This window comes from Xenopus laevis, chromosome 1S (genome assembly GCF_017654675.1).
Source record: "Xenopus laevis strain J_2021 chromosome 1S, Xenopus_laevis_v10.1, whole genome shotgun sequence".
Taxonomy (NCBI): Eukaryota; Metazoa; Chordata; class Amphibia; order Anura; family Pipidae; genus Xenopus; species Xenopus laevis.
In genome coordinates, this window is record NC_054372.1 from 92,678,028 (window position 1) to 92,694,080 (window position 16,053).

A 16,053-nucleotide genomic window follows, 5' to 3' on the forward strand; every position below is an offset into this window, starting at 1 on the left:
GTGCTAACCACACGAGGCGATGCGCTTTTCAACAGTCGCCTGAAAAAGCCTGGCGAGGCATTTTCAGGCGACTGTTGAAAAGCGCATCGCCTCGTGTGGTTAGCACAGGCGTTTTTACATAGGCGCCCATACAAAACTGTCGCCTGCGCCGGTCGCGGCGACTGGCGCGGCGCTTTGACGCCGCGACCGCAATTGCGTGGCTATCTCCCCGTGTGGAATAGCCCTTAAAGGAGAAGTATTATAGAAACATTACTATAAGCTTAGTTTAAGCAGTGCACTCTGTGCCTCCTGTATTAATCAGTAATGGTATGTTAGGTGTATATGCCCTTTTATTGTAAAGTGTTGCTGAATATGTGGGTGCTTTATGACTATAAAAATAGTAAATTATTCTAACCATTTAGAATCCTTACTGTTTTTGAAACAACATGTTACCCATCACTATTTCTCTCTCTTTATTATTTTAGACATGGTACAGAATTTGTAATTATCTGATCGAAATAAGAAACTTGATAAATATAAAGATTTTATTCTCATGATAGTTCATCTTTAAAAATAAAAGATGCCTTAACAAGGTTCCTAAATATGAGGCAGATGACACCTTTTATTTTCTCACTCTCATTTTGTTTTCTCTGCAAAATTTGTACCATTTCAATTTATAATAGTGTTATTTTGTTTGATAAAGCATAGCTAGGTAGCTAAAGTCGTTAAACAAGTGCCTTTGTAAATACTGACGTCTTTCTGTTAAACAATTATAAGCCTATAACAAAGGACAAGTAAACTGTCAGATGTGGAAAACAGGTACAAGAAACAACCATCAACATAAATTGTGCACCCATTACACTTAGATAAAATAGTTAGGTTGCCAGGATAATGTCTTCAGCTCAGGAGTGAGTTGAGATTATAATAGGCCCATTTCACTTATGCAGCTTGTACTTTCTCGCAGACAATATCTTCTAATATAGTGCTGTTAGGCAGACATAAAAGCCTATCATTCCAGCCTAGTTTAGGGCCAGAAATGAGTTTTCATTGTACTTCTAGATGTTTATAGATGAGTGACATATTATTAAGTGAAGAATTTAGGCGGTAGAGTTAGGGCACCCTTTCTTAAACTTTTTTCATGGTCCCATCGGCAAATCAGCTCCATGAGCCACAATTTAGTTAAATATTCACATTTCATATATTGATGACTGATGAAGGTAACACAGTAGCAATATAAACTTTCTTTTTTAAAATGTATATGTTAAAGTCTAAATGGATTTAAGCTAAATGGATATTTGGTAACAGCTTTAATTTTCTCAGTATGTTGGAATATTGCAACATTGTTGCAATATTGGAATGAGTTTACTTCCCCCACAGATTATGTTGCATATCTCCCAGTCAAAAAATCAACAGTGTGTAGATTAGCTGGAAAAATTCTAATTGACGCTATCAGAGTTATCTCCTCAAGTTGAGAGTAAATTTGTTAGGGATGCTATATTTTAAGAAAGTCCCCAAGGATTGTGCTTTTTATATTTCATATAAATAGACCCTCGCCAGCCTCTCTTTTCTTCTTCTTTTTTTTTTTCATTTAAAATTTTTTATTCATTTTCAGCTGCCAGAGAAAATAATATTGTCAACAAATGGAACAAAGGATTAACTTGCTAGACAAAATATACATAAGTGTAGTCTGATTGCATCATTAGTCAGTAGCATCACATATTATTCATACAGTATTATCCATCTATGATGGAGTGAATCACCACCTTTTTACCAATATTGCTAATTTAGCGTACTGTGTGCCATTGTTTATTTTGGGGGGGGTGAAGGGGGGGGAGAATGGGCGAGAGAAAGAGAAAGGGGAAGAAAGAGAGAGAAAGCTATCAGGTTCTAGCTAAATAAAAGGTTGAAATATCTTGTGCTCAACAAGTGGTACTTCTAGCCTGCAGGTCATCCAGGTACTGGGCCCACGGATGCCAATCCAGCTCTACTGGGCCCACGGATGCCAATCCAGCTCTACTGGGCCCACGGATGCCAATCCAGCTCTACTGGGCCCACGGATGCCAATCCAGCTCTACTGGGCCCACAGATGCCACTCAAGCTCCCCCTCATAATTTCTGTCTTGAAGTCTGTTTCTTATGGATTCCATTGTTCTGAACCCACCTCTTTTTTCAAACTTTTTTTTTTACCATTTGAATGTGGTTTACAGATAAAAAATGTTGTGGACCTCTACACTAGACCGTTCCATTTTCCGTTTAGGTTTGTGTGATCTACTGCAATGCAACACAGTTGTAATTGTAAGTGGGATGCTGTAAGCATCTGGTTCGAGGTTGTGGATGCTGCTCCATCCCTTGAGAGCCCACCCCTGTAAGGTGGGGATATCTGTGCAAGAGACATAAGCAGCAGGTGTTCAATAACTGAACTGTCACCAACTTTCCTCTCCTGCACTGGGAGTATGTGAGAGGGACAGGTCCGGACTGAGAATTAAAATAGGCCCTGGCATTTCAGGTACACAGAGGCCCAAACAGCCCCCACCAGCCCACTAAATAGTAACGTTCTATGGCACCTTATAGCAGCCCCTCTAGTATTTGCCAGAACCCACAGATTGCCAGTCCGGGCCTGGGGAGGGATCATTAGAATAGAGAGTGCAGAACTAAAAAAGACCAACTTTCTGTTGAAGAGAAAGCAATTTTTAAACTAACGTGGAGTAGCTTTCTGGGGGTTCACAACATAAGATTTTATCATACAAATTTAGGTCAATTCCAAATTTTATTTTCCAGGCACTTGCTGTATTACTTGTTAGTTGCAAACTAGTTCAAATAAATGGATTACAATCTGATAGCTCGATTCAGTCAATCACAGGCATTCAGTTCTTAAAGGATGTGGAAAATCTAGCAGAACTATGAAAGGCTATGTATTAATAAATAATGAGTTAAAGGGAGCCATTACTGTTTTCATATATTTCGGACATGGTGAAGTGAGGCATGTGTCACACAGAGAAGATGTGCAAAACATTTGTATTTTCTTCTTATTTCATACTTACTGAGAGCTTGTGGCATGGAAGTCACTTGAAATCCAGTTCTTGCCTGACTTTGTTCATAAAAATCTGTTTGTGTAGACTCTCCTGCTCACCTATTTAGCTAATCACACAGTGATAACATCGCAGCCAAAAGGGAAAACTAGGTTGCTCATAACGTAAATCGCCTTGTGTATAAGACATCAGTTGACCTAGAACTGTGTGGGCCTTTATATCCGTTTAATGGTTCAGATGTATACAGGCAGTGCTTTTTAAAATTAAGATTGAAAAATATGCTATAATGAATACATAGCTTAGCTAACTTTTGGTCTTGTTGCAGAAGGAAACCTGCCATCCTCTGATATGAAGCTTTGGACATCACAGAGGGACAGTGAAGTGAAATTGCGACTGGAAGATTCAGGTGTTGCCAGTTTGCCCCCTGTTACCATTCACCAGTTGTTCCAAGAGTCTGTAAATAAATACGGAGATTATTTGGCCCTTGCGTCTAAGCAGGGAGATCAGTGGCACAAATTGACTTACAAACAATATTATGAGCAGTGCCGAAAAGCAGCCAAAGGGTTCATTAAGGTATACATTTAATTATTCTGCACATAACCCTTCTTCAGCATTCCTTGTTATTTTACTTGTACCGCAGACCTTTATTTAAAATAATAGAAATGATTGGTGTTTTTTGATCTGCTTCTAATATGTCATCTTTTTCTTGTACAGTTGGGTTTGGAAAGATACCATGGTGTGGGCATCCTGGGTTTTAACTCTGCGGAATGGTTTATTGCTGATGTGGGAGCTATTTTTGCTGGGTAAGTCAAATGATAGGAATTTTTACAGTACATATTATATTCCTGTCCTGTGTTTTACTGTGAGAATATTAGTTATTTGCATCAATGCTAATGTATACAGGAAAAGGGCAATAAGCCTCCCCTGATAAATTTAAGAGCTGAAATCCCTGTTTGTAAATCGGGATTTTAGCTCTTCTAGTGCAGAGAGTGTGATTGCATTAGTGATGTGTGCCCCCCCCAAAAAAGGTCAGTGCAGGGGGGTGAGGGGGGAGCAGCAACAGTGGACGGCTAAAATGACTAACTGTGACATTGATTTGAGACAATTTTGGCTCATTGGGCAAGAAAGTTTCCTGCTGTGAGTGTGGCACTGTATAAATGAATTATTGTACTGTCAGATCATGCATGGAAGATTTTGTGGAAAGTGACAGTGATAAAAAAATGCAGGCTTCGGTTTCTAATGCTAGTTGCTTTTCTGGGACTTTGAGCTCTTTCTGTTGATAACAGTGGTAAATACATCAATTCTTCTGATGGATATAATGCTTGCCATGGTTTTATTTATAATGGACATTCCACAGTCTTCAGTGTATAATTGTAGGTCTTTTGTTATCCATAGCATTCTGTCTTGTTGAGATGGTGACTTGTATTGCTCTGCCAATACCCTTTTTACACCTTTTTTTGCCAGGATTGTAGCTTTTACATTTCTGGATTCCACTAAATGGTAATTGCGATTGCTTAGCAACTCACAGTTTCCCCAGTCCCCACTGGCACTGAAAGGGTTAAAAGAGAATAGTAGCAGAGGCTTTTGGATGTTTGAACACTACTGCAAGTGCTTGATTGCATTGTTAATCAATGGAAGCTGTTTCAGGCATGTTATTAACATGTAAATTTGAAAATGGCTACAGCGCCAAAAACATAAAAAGCAATCAAAGTTTAAGGGTCATTGCCCTTCCTTGGGGGCAATGCGAAATCCATCCAAAGGGATGGAATGATTATGACAGTACAAAGTATATTATAATACTGGCAAATTCCACAGATTTATCTTATCAGAGGCCACAATCAGATAAGATAACTCTATTGTTATTGTAGGTGAAAATCCTTAGTGGGTAATTTATTTTGGTACAGTGAAGCAGTACAGCCCCCTCACTCCCTATTACCTCTTTTTTTCCACTTGTAACATCTAAGTTTTGTTTTTTTCTAGTGGCTTTGCTGTGGGCATCTATACAACAAATTCTGCTGAGGCTTGTCATTATGTGGCTCAAAACTGTGAAGCCAACATCATTGTGGTGGAGAACCAGAAACAACTTCAAAAAATCCTTCAGGTTAGTATTATTGGTGCAGAGTAGAATAATCATCTGCCTTAAGTAATGGAATGATATTATCAATGTGCAACACAATTCCGACTCTTAGGGGGTTATTTATCAAAGTCCGAATTTATCTCAATATGTTCTGCAACAAACTCCGATCAAATCGGCTCAGGTTTTTTACACTTATTTATTATTTCATTTTCCCGAAAATTTGCTTTGCGGGAGAAAAATCAGATTTTCACTTTTTTTTTAATTTTTTCATTTGATTTTCGAGAAAACTACGAAAACTTTGGGGTATTGCATTCAGAGTTTAGTAAATAACCCCCTTAGTTTGATTAATACTTACACCATCTACCTGATGTTTGCTGGGTCAATTAGGAAATTATAGCTACAGCCATTTTAGGTCAAGTTACACAACCATAGCCCGGTGTGTGGCCCCTTGGCCCGCCATTAACTCACATTTCATATGAAAATAATTTGGTAGCTCAGTGTTGGGAGCAACCTGACTGGGAACAGTTTGGGTGAAATGGGAATATATTGAAGGGACAAGACTTACAATAAAGCACTGGTTGTCAGAGTTCACTAATTTTAGCACACCTTGGTGGTCAGCCTTTGGCCAGTTTTCCCTTAGCTCAGGTTACAGCTATAGAAACACATTGGTATGCCAGTCATTAGGGAACAACTACAGTAAGGTAAATATAACTCCATTTAACAACCACAGAATTGGGAGTTTTGGATAGGACAAATGAAGGAAGGCCATTTTATAGTGTAAGGGCTTGGGTTCTACCCTACTGGTTAAGCTGGCTAGAATGCATAAATGATATGACTGGCCTGAGTCTACCAGAAATGCTTGTAAATGAAGGTTATTTGATCATGATCTCATAAATGAAGGATGAATATGGTTTTGAGGCCTTCCACTTCAGCCTTCAATGCAGTATGGTAACATTCATGCTTAAATATGATTTAGACACTTTCTGGGAACATTTTCATGACACTTTAAATTGTCTTTAGTGGGAATAATTCATAATGCTGCTTCCTTTCAGGTTCAGGATCAGCTGCCTCACCTTAAGGCAATCATCCAGTACAAGGACGAGCTGAAAGAGAAGAGGCCTAATCTGTATACAGTATGTACATTTTTTTAAATTCAAATTTATGCTGCTGTTAGGCCCCCTGCAAAGGCCTATTTTGGGCAGGTGTTCCTATTCCAGTTCACTCATGCTTCGACTTGTATATCTCCCCCTGTTTTAAAGTCACAAATATTAGAGGAAAAATCAATGATGCACACTGCTGAGATTATTTATGGTGGAACACTGTGGGGGATTGGAGTAACTGTTGTGGAATCTGTGTGTGTGAGTGGAAACCCTACCTTTCTGCTTTGCTTGATTTGTGCCCAAGCAACTGAAGTCTTTTCTTTTTTTGCCTCCTGTAATTGAAGTTGTGAGCAGTTGCCACCATAGTGTATTTTTCCTGTCTTTATTGCTATTTGGACCTATCCTGTGAATTTCTGTCATTCTAATAATGTTTCTTGCAGTGGAATGAGTTCATGCAGCTGGGAAAAGACATTCCAGACTCTCAATTAGACCAGATCATTTCATCCCAGAAGCCCAACCAATGTTGCACCCTCATCTATACTTCCGGGACCACTGGGCAACCTAAAGGAGTCATGCTTAGTCATGATAATGTAAGTGAATATGGAACATTTCTTTCATTGAGCAGCCCTAAAATGATGCCAGGCAGTAGTCTCTATGGTATATAAGGTGTAGTTCTAATGGAAGAGGGGTAACATTCTATACATTCTAAATGTAATGCAATGAGATTTAAACATAATATTATATTTAAGAGCATCAGAGTTAATTCCAGTGATGCATTTAGCAGCCAGCTTTCCTGTGTGCTTTAAATGATTTATAAGTTTAAAGGGATCCTGTCATCAGAAAACATGTTTTTTTTTCAAAACGCACCAGTTAATAGTGCTACTCCAGCAGAATTCTGAACTGAAATCCATTTCTCAAAAGAGCAAATAGATTTTTTTTAATTCAATTTTGAAATCTGACATGGGGCTAGACATTTTGTCAATTTCCCAGCTGCCCCTGGTCATGTGGCTTGTGCCTGCACTTTAGAAGAAAAATGCTTTCTGGCAGGCTGCTGTTTTTCCTTCTCAATGTAACTGAAGGAGTCTCAGTGGGACATGGGTTTTTACTATTGAGCGTTGTTCTTAGATCTACCAGGCAGCTGTTACCTTTCCATTGTTCCTTTGTTTGGCTGCTGGGGGGTGGGGGAAGGGAGGGGGTGATATCACTCCAACTTGCAGTACAGCAGTAAAGAGTGATTGAAGTTTATCAGAGCACTTGGGGCAGGTGGGAAATTGACAATATGTCTAGCCCCATGTCAGATTTCAAAATTGAATATAAAAATATCTGTTTGCTCTTTTGAGAAATGGATTTTCCCATGACAGTATCCCTTTAAGCTCCTATTCTAGCCCATATCAGGGAGCAAACTGCCTTAATTCCACTATGGTGTGAATCATAACAATGAGTAAAAATCTGAGGAAATCCTATTGGAGGGCAGTTTACCTCATAAAACTAATTTTCATGTGTAAACCATAAAAAATGAATTAGATTTTTTTTCAGTTTTTTACTTGTAAGTTTAAGTCGTTAAATTTCTCCATCACGTATCTTGATACTCAGAAAGTTGTTCTTTCTTAGCTGTCTCAGTGGTATGTATTATTTGATACATTTTTCAGCAGCATCGGACAAATTACAGTAACAGGTATCAGTTGCAATAGTTGCTCTGTGAGCTTAGTAAAAATCAGGGAGCAAGCTGGGTATGAGAGAAAGCATATTGTAATTGAAGTTCTTTTTTTGTCTTTTAAAAGATCACTTGGACCGCAGCTGCAGCAGGAAAGACTGTGCGACTAAGAGAGGCTACTGATATGCAGGAAACTGTGGTTAGCTATCTGCCCCTTAGCCACATTGCAGCACAGATGATAGATATCTGGTTGACCATGAAGTATGGAGGAGCCACTTACTTTGCTCAGCCTGATGCACTGAAGGTAACATACATTATCTACTTATACCTGGTTTGTGTAAGGTGGGTATAGCTGGCCACCTCAAAGTAAAGCTCGAGAATCCCCTTGAAAAAACTTGACTCCCGAATTGTTGGGTTTTCTCATAGATGCTAACGCATCTGCTTTATTCAGCTTTCTTTCACTTGTGGTATGTAAATGTATTTTTATATATATGCCTCAGAACTTAATTCATTGCACATTGAATATCAGCGTATTGTCCTAATTCTCAATGGACAGATTATTTGAAGGGATAATATGGAATATGGATAAGGATAGAAAGGTGTTTGGTGAAATAGATTTAAATGAAAAACGTGTTTTGTTTTTCACCCCTTCATCAATTCTTTAAATTGAGATAAACAAACATCTTCCGCTAAACCAGGGGTTCTCAACCTTTTCTTCCCATGAGCCACATTCAAATGTAAAAAAGTTGGAGAGCAACATAAGCATGCAAAAGGATCCTGGTGGTGCCAAATATGGAAGTATGGACTTTGACTTGGTAGAGCTTTTCGTCAAGTGGCAGCCTACGGGAGGCTCTGTTTGCCAATACACATGTTTTTTGTGCAACTAAAGCTTGCCTTAAAGCCAAAAATTCTACAAAAAGCACCTGCTTTGAGGACACTGGGAGCAACATCCAAGGGTTTGGTGAGCAACATGTTACTCACAAGTCACTGGTTGGGGATCACTGCTCTAAACTGCAGCTGTTTTCAGGCTTTAAAATAAGAAGCAGCTTACTATACAGAGGACCTCTCTGTGGACTAGTAATTTAATTTGCTACATACTACCTGTACAGATAGTAACTTTGAATCAAGAAATCAAAGCTAGAAAATGGTTTTCCTGCTTAATTATAAGCCATTAATTAAAACAATAGGCAAAAAGTATGTTGCACATTAAGGTCATGTTGTAAAATATGTTATACTGTCTCTATATGGTTCTTATGATATTTGGTCTTTATAGCCTGTGATAGTTAAGTTTTATATCAAAGTAATTAACAATATAAAGAGTTAAAATGTACATTAGTATGTTATTGTTTCTAACTGACTAGTTCAACATTTTCCCGTATAACAAAATAAGACCCTTCTGCCTTCTTTATTTTAGGGCTCTTTAGCCAACACCTTGCGTGAGGTTAGGCCAACAGCCTTTATGGGTGTTCCAAGAGTGTGGGAGAAAATGCAGGAGAAAATGAAAGCTGTAGGAGCCAAGTCATCTACAATCAAACGAAAGGTGGCAACTTGGGCCAAAGGAGTGGGCTTAGAGACAAATCTGAAGAAAATGAATGGGTATTGATTTGAATTCTATATATATTGGAAATGCAAACAAAAAAGTATAATGCTAATAAAAACAATTAAGGTCACTGGACCCACCAGTGTGATGTCCTACATCTCTTGCGTATTTATCAACAGCAATAACCCTTAAATAAATATGTTCATTTGTAAGGAAAGCAATACATGTAATGTTTCTTTTGTTCCTAAACTCAGATCAGCACCCCATCCAATGAAGTATCACGTGGCAAAGAAATTGGTTTTCAAAAAAGTCCGCAAGGCTCTTGGACTAGACCGATGTACAAAGTGTTACACAGGGGCAGCCCCCATCACAAAGGACACCTTGGAATTTTTCCTGAGCCTCAATATTCCTGTTTATGAGCTTTATGGGATGAGTGAAAGTTCTGGCCCACATACCATCTCCTTGCCTGATGCATTCAGAATCACCAGGTATGTTCTGCTGCCACAGCAACAGCCTGAAATCTGTTCACGTTGACTTTGCTAAAGATAGAGGGGCAGATTTACTAAAGGACGAAGTGACTAACGCTGGCGAAAATTTGCCAGCATGACATCATTTCGGTACTTCCCAGATTTACGGTCGCTGGTGTAACTTCGCTAGTGAAGGAGATAGACTCTAGCGGTACTTCGCTCCCTAACGGTGAATTTGCGCTCTGGCAAATGGACGTAACTACGCAAATTCACAAGGATGCGGATTTTACTGAACGTTACCTCTTGCGCCAGAGTTGGCTTCACCACCTCAGACCAGGCGAAGTGCAATAGAGTAGATAGGACTTCCTAGAAAAATGCTAGCATCTTTTCCTTTTTTGAGGGTGATAGACTGAAAAAGAGCATCATTTTTTTGGGGGTACCTGCCTTCCCCCCTACATTTCCTAACATATGGCACATAAACTATACACTGAGCTCATGTGTAGGGCAATATAGCAACTCCATTTTATTTTATTAAACTTCCCTGGGCTTGTGTAGTGTAATGTATTTGATGCAACATACACGTCCATTCAACTTTAACTTCCCGCCGTATGCAAATTAAGCAACGCTAGCGCAACTTCGCTCTGCTTGCCGAATTAACGTTAGCACAACTTAGCCAGCGTTCGGCGCACTGGATGCAACTTCGGATTTTAGTGAATTATTGTTGTCCTGGCAAATCTACGACTAGCGAAGTGCTGTCACTGGCAAGTTGTCGGAGGTTAGTAAATTTGCCCCATAGTCTTTGCCTTAAACAGTGCTGGCTCTAGAGTTACTTGTGCCCAGGGCAAGTACCTCTTGTCCCAGCTCCCACTTTAACCTCATGCATGTGCTGCGTCGGGCAACCCCCGGTGCCAGCACCCTCACACCCCCTGCTCACTGTCACAAACTACTCTTTATGGAACGCCTGGGTGGGCGGGAGCTGACTCTATTAAACCTTCCCCCCCCCCCTGGCCCTAAATGTTGTACTGGAACATTGTTTACTCTATTTATGTGATATGCTCTTGTATTTACAGTTGTGGAAAAGTAATTTCAGGGTGCAAGACAAAAATCCATCAGCCAGATAGTGATGGCAGTGGGGAGATCCTTTTCTGGGGCCGTCATGTCTTTATGGGATATCTGAACATGGAAGACAAAACATACGAATCCTTGGATGAGGAGGGCTGGCTGCATTCTGGTGATATTGGGAAACATGATGAGAATGGATTTCTTTACATTACTGGAAGAATCAAAGGTACTATTTCACTCATGTATAAACCATGAAAGTGTAATGGTATGGGTGCAATGTCTTATCACTAATACCTAAAAGTTTGAATGTTTTACATACTTCTTTAACAGTCTTTATATGCCTTGTACTGCATCCAGGTTTGTGCTGGCCCACTGAGACACTGGGGAAAATATCTGTGCCCTAGTGGACCCCACAGTAATAAGAATTTGCAGAGTATCTGATTTGCACAGATCTCTAAAGATCTTAGCCGTTCTATGAACTTCAATTGCAGAAGCACAAGTTTAAATCCAGTGCTCTGTGAGGGGTTGGAACACACTGATGGTTTGAGGGAAGGGCAGGAGAGTAGGAGAAGGTCGAAAGGTGCAGCTGGGGAGGAAGATGAGCAGCATGAAAATGGAAGCTGAGTTAGATTTACAAAAAAAGGACCTGCAGGTATGAAGGTAAGTGGAATGGGGTATGTGAAGACAAGAGTGTATGTCATGGCAGATAAAGACAACAGAAAATAAATAGATGGACAAAATTGGGGGGGTGAGGAAACATAGCAGATAATGTAGGCAAGGAAGAAGGGAGCAGAACAGCAAGGCAAAGAGGAGGAAGAGCATGCAGTGTATTTTTGTTTATTCCCACCAGTAGCCCCTTTTTTCCAAATATTCAGAAATGTATGTATTCAAAAAGTCTGTCTTTAAAAAGAAATGTTTGATACAAGGTGACGGGGGTAGTCAAATTATAAAAGAAAATAATGTGAGAATGATAGGGAAGAGTTCATTTTGGGTTAGGTTGATGGGGTCAGGGGAAAAAAACCCAAATATATTGGCCCAAATAAGCAAGATAATCCAGGGAGGCAGATAATTAGGTAGAATGGTAAAATGAATACTTCAGGGAGAATTTGCACAGTGTAACAAGAGCTAATGCCTTATCTGCCCACATTGCATTACTATTTGTTGAAGCTGCCACACTGGTCGCTATTTTTGTATAAATGGTGTTTTTCAGTTTAGAATATTAATCATTTTGAAAAATAGTGCCTACTGTAACTGGCTATATTAAGCAGTATGCAGTGAGCTTCTCAGTCATGGGCATACGCAGCAAGAATGGCCGCTAAGGATTGGTGGACTTTTTCTTGGCCCTTGTTGTCCCTTTCCAACATTGACTGGATTTTGCAACCTTATAAAATGTACAAACTGCATCTTGTTCTTTATTTTCAGAGCTGATAATAACAGCAGGTGGAGAGAACATTCCTCCTGTTCCAACTGAAGATGCTCTCAAAGAGCAGGTTCCAATAATCAGTAATGTCATGTTGATTGGAGACAAGAAGAAGTTCCTTTCCATGCTTCTAACTCTTAAGGTAAAAGTTTGCTTTGAGATGTTCTATTACAATACACCATAGGGTAATTTGAAGTAGTGAGAAGTATTGCTTTTCTTGCAGTGCAATGTGAATGCAGACACAGGGGAGCCAGAGGATGAGCTCACTCCAGAAGCCATTGGGTTTTGTCGGCAGATTGGCAGTAAAGCCACACTAGTATCTGACATAGTTGGGGGCAAAGACATGGCTGTATATGCTGCAATCCAGGAAGGGGTAAATTCAATAAACCAGAAGTCAACCTCAAATGCACAGAAGGTCCAAAAGTGGCTCATCCTTGAAAAAGATTTTTCCATCGCTGGAGGAGAATTGGGTGAGTACAGCATATTTTAGTTATTACTAAAACAAATTTAATATAAGGTTCATCTCAAGGAAATAAACATTCTAAATATAATCCATTTACAATTATCTGAACCATTTCTGGAATAAAGTTACTTAATTCCTCTCTCAGGAGTCACTAATACAAATCATTAGCCATGTGAATATAAAACTCTGGGTAAGTGAAAGCCGCTAGTGTTTTATTTTCTCAAATGCAAACATGCAAATTAGGCTTTGGATGTAATTCTGAACTTGCCCCAATCCAAAAATGATGGATTCGGCGCATCTCCAAAATTCAGTTACCAATAGTTCTCCAACTAATAAGTAATAATTCTGATACAAGCAGGCTAGGGATCAGATAGCTTCATACTGTAACTGTAATGGAGAGCTTAATGGACATGTCAACCCAAAAACCTAATAAAAATTTATTTAGATATTTGTATATGTATTGCTATTGAAAACAGTGTTGGTCTATCCCTTTCTATTATCTGCTCTGGTGGCTCTGGCTTTTGAAACACAAGCCAACGGATCGACAGACCTGTCCTGCTGGAGGAGACAGGCGGAGCTAAGCAAATGCTGCAATAAATTCATATTGGAACGTTATAATTGTGTTTTCTTTTATTCTGCAAAAAGTAATTGTTTTGGGTTGACATGTCCTTTAGTTAGTTTAATAACTAAATTGACTCCATTGCAATCAGGAGCATTAGAATGAGAATGGAGTGTACAATTCCATTCCTCCTACTCCTACACTGGTCCACCGTGACCGTGACATGTATAAAGTGAAGTCTGCAGATGCAGTGATGTAAGAGGAAGAACTTGATTGGTCTGCCCTGTCCACAACTCAAGTGAACACCTGTGGAATGAATTGGAACACCAAGTACATGCTAGGTCTAATCACTCAACATCGGTGCCCAACCTCTTATATGAACAGAAGCAAATCCCACCAACCATGTTACTACATCTAGTGGGAAGAGCAGAACACAGGGACAATTTCTTATTCTTATCATTGGTTTGGGAGTGAGATGTTGGGCAGGCATTTATTGGGTATATTTTTAGCAGTATATTCATGTAGCATATTGAGAGCAAAACTGCAGATTAAAGGGATTCTGTCATGATTTTTATAATGTAGTTTTTATTTATAAATTACACTGTTTACACTGCAAATAATTCCTGAACCAGCAACTGTATTTTTTTTAGTTGTAATATTGGTGTGTAGGCAGCCATCTCAGGTCATTTTGCCTGGTCATGTGCTTTCAGAAAGAGCCAGCACTTTGGGATGGAACTGCTTTCTGGCAGGCTGTTCTTCCTCCAACTTAATGTAACTGAATGTGTCCCAGTGGGACCTGGATTTTTACTATTGAGTGCTGTTCATCTACCAGGCAGCTGTTATCTTGTGTTAAGGAGCTGTTATCTGATTACCTTCCCATTGTTCTGTTGTTAGGCTGCTGGGGGGCGGGGTATATCACTCCAACTTGCAAGTACAGCAGAAAAGAGTGACTGAAATTTATCAGAGCACAAGTCACATGACTTGGGGCAGCTAGGAAACTGACAATATGTCTAGCGCCAAGTCAGATTTCAAAATTAAATATAAAAAAATATGTTTGCTCTTTTGGGAAATGGATTTCAGTGCAGAATTCTGCTGGAGCAATACTATTAACTGATGCATTTTGAAAAAGAATTTTTTCCCATGACAGTATCCCTTTAAGTTAATATGTATTCTTTTCTTTCCTTAACAGGCCCCACCATGAAGTTAAAACGTCCAGTAGTGGCAAAGATGTACAAAGACCAAATTGATAGCTTCTATCAGGATGCAGTAACCCCTACAGAAAACATCACCCCTCCTAAATAGGGTCTTCTTGTTGGCGCTTAGATAACGATCTCCACAATTTGCTTACCTCCCAGAATCAAGCAAAACAGTGCAAGTTTTTTTTTTGTATATTTTATATTAAAACAATGAAACGAAAATTTCCTTCCACTCCATCTAAAAACATGTACCTATTCCTCACTGATATGTCTGTTTACAGAGCAGGCAATTAAGGATGCTGGTGAAAAAAAAAATCAGATTGTGCTTGATGTACTAAGTGCCTCGCGAAGGGAAACGCCAACGTATCCTTGCCTGAGGCTGCGGTGCTGATGATTCTTATTGGATAAAGCAGTGCAGGCGCTCAGAGAAGCTGCTCATGAAAATGTGCTTTATACAGAGATGGGCCTTCACAGCAGCTCTGCCATATATATATATATAAACTTATAAGAACTCGCTGTTTATTGTGCCAGCATATAGTGCTTACTGACATAGGATGTGCTTTATCAGAAATGAAGGAACACAAGCCAAAATAAGCTTTGTGTTTGCCAATGACACAATACAACTCAGGATTGCTGAGGCTGTGAAATGTCTAGCGTATTTTTTAATGTAAAAACATTGAATAATTTATTGAATTCTTTTAATTTATATTTTGAATGTATAATGGAGTTAAGGCCGAATCTCTTAAATTATTCACGTGGCATTGCATATGCAAATTTGGATTCGGTTGGGTATTCGGCCGTATCTTTTGCGAAGGATTTGGTGCATCCCTATTAATTACTGAATTGGTGATTGGTATTTCAGACCTGACTTCTAAGGGTAAGTCCACACTGGGCGTTTTGGGGAGATTTGGTCGCCTAGCGACTAATCGCCTCGTCTTTGCGTCGACCAATCTCCCCAAACGCCTTCCCTGACTCTGCGCAGAGTCAGGGAATGTGTTTGGGGAGATTGGTCGCCGCAAAGACGAGGCAATTAGTCGCCAGGCGACCAAATCCCTCCAAAATGCCCAGTGTGGACTTACCCTAAGAGTGAGAACCAAAGATCTGGTTTGTATTGTTGCCATACATATTTGTGGCAGATTTCCATCTGTATAAAAGCTGAAGGAATCTGTGGCATTCTCTGTAATTGGCTGTTCTAATGCTCAGTGAGCCGAATCTCTCAATGTATCTGCTACTTTGTTTCTGTTCCTGTTGTATTTATTTTGCAGACATGATTTTCTATGTGTTCTGGTGCATATGTGTTTTTGTGTGTGTGTGTGTGTGTATTTTGCATTCCTTTTATCTGGATTATTTAGGTAATTTCTGCTCTCAGCAGCCTTTGTTCTGAGAGAGAAGCTGGAAAGGAAAATACTTGAAAAATAATGATCCAACTCCAGACTCCATTACCAAAGTAAAACCCAAATCTTTATTAAGTTGCTGTTCTGCTGCACAGGGGATACCCAGGGTGGATG

At 39.5% G+C, this 16,053-nt stretch overlaps 1 protein-coding gene across 2 annotated transcripts in view; it reads left to right on the forward strand.

Moving 5' to 3' along the window:
* Positions 1-14,790, forward strand: part of acsbg2.S (acyl-CoA synthetase bubblegum family member 2 S homeolog) — a 38,252-nt gene extending 23,462 nt beyond the window's left edge. For both annotated transcript variants that reach the window (XM_018243632.2, XM_041579918.1), the window contains exons 4-15: positions 3,333-3,580; positions 3,722-3,810; positions 4,988-5,108; positions 6,137-6,217; positions 6,625-6,774; positions 7,966-8,142; positions 9,253-9,434; positions 9,633-9,866; positions 10,916-11,133; positions 12,330-12,469; positions 12,551-12,797; positions 14,539-14,790. In XM_018243632.2, coding sequence (XP_018099121.1) covers positions 3,333-3,580; positions 3,722-3,810; positions 4,988-5,108; positions 6,137-6,217; positions 6,625-6,774; positions 7,966-8,142; positions 9,253-9,434; positions 9,633-9,866; positions 10,916-11,133; positions 12,330-12,469; positions 12,551-12,797; positions 14,539-14,651 — 2,000 coding nt within the window. In that variant the 3' untranslated portion in view covers positions 14,652-14,790. The remainder of the gene's footprint in view (positions 1-3,332; positions 3,581-3,721; positions 3,811-4,987; positions 5,109-6,136; positions 6,218-6,624; positions 6,775-7,965; positions 8,143-9,252; positions 9,435-9,632; positions 9,867-10,915; positions 11,134-12,329; positions 12,470-12,550; positions 12,798-14,538) is intronic.
* The last annotated feature ends 1,263 nt before the right edge of the window (positions 14,791-16,053 follow it).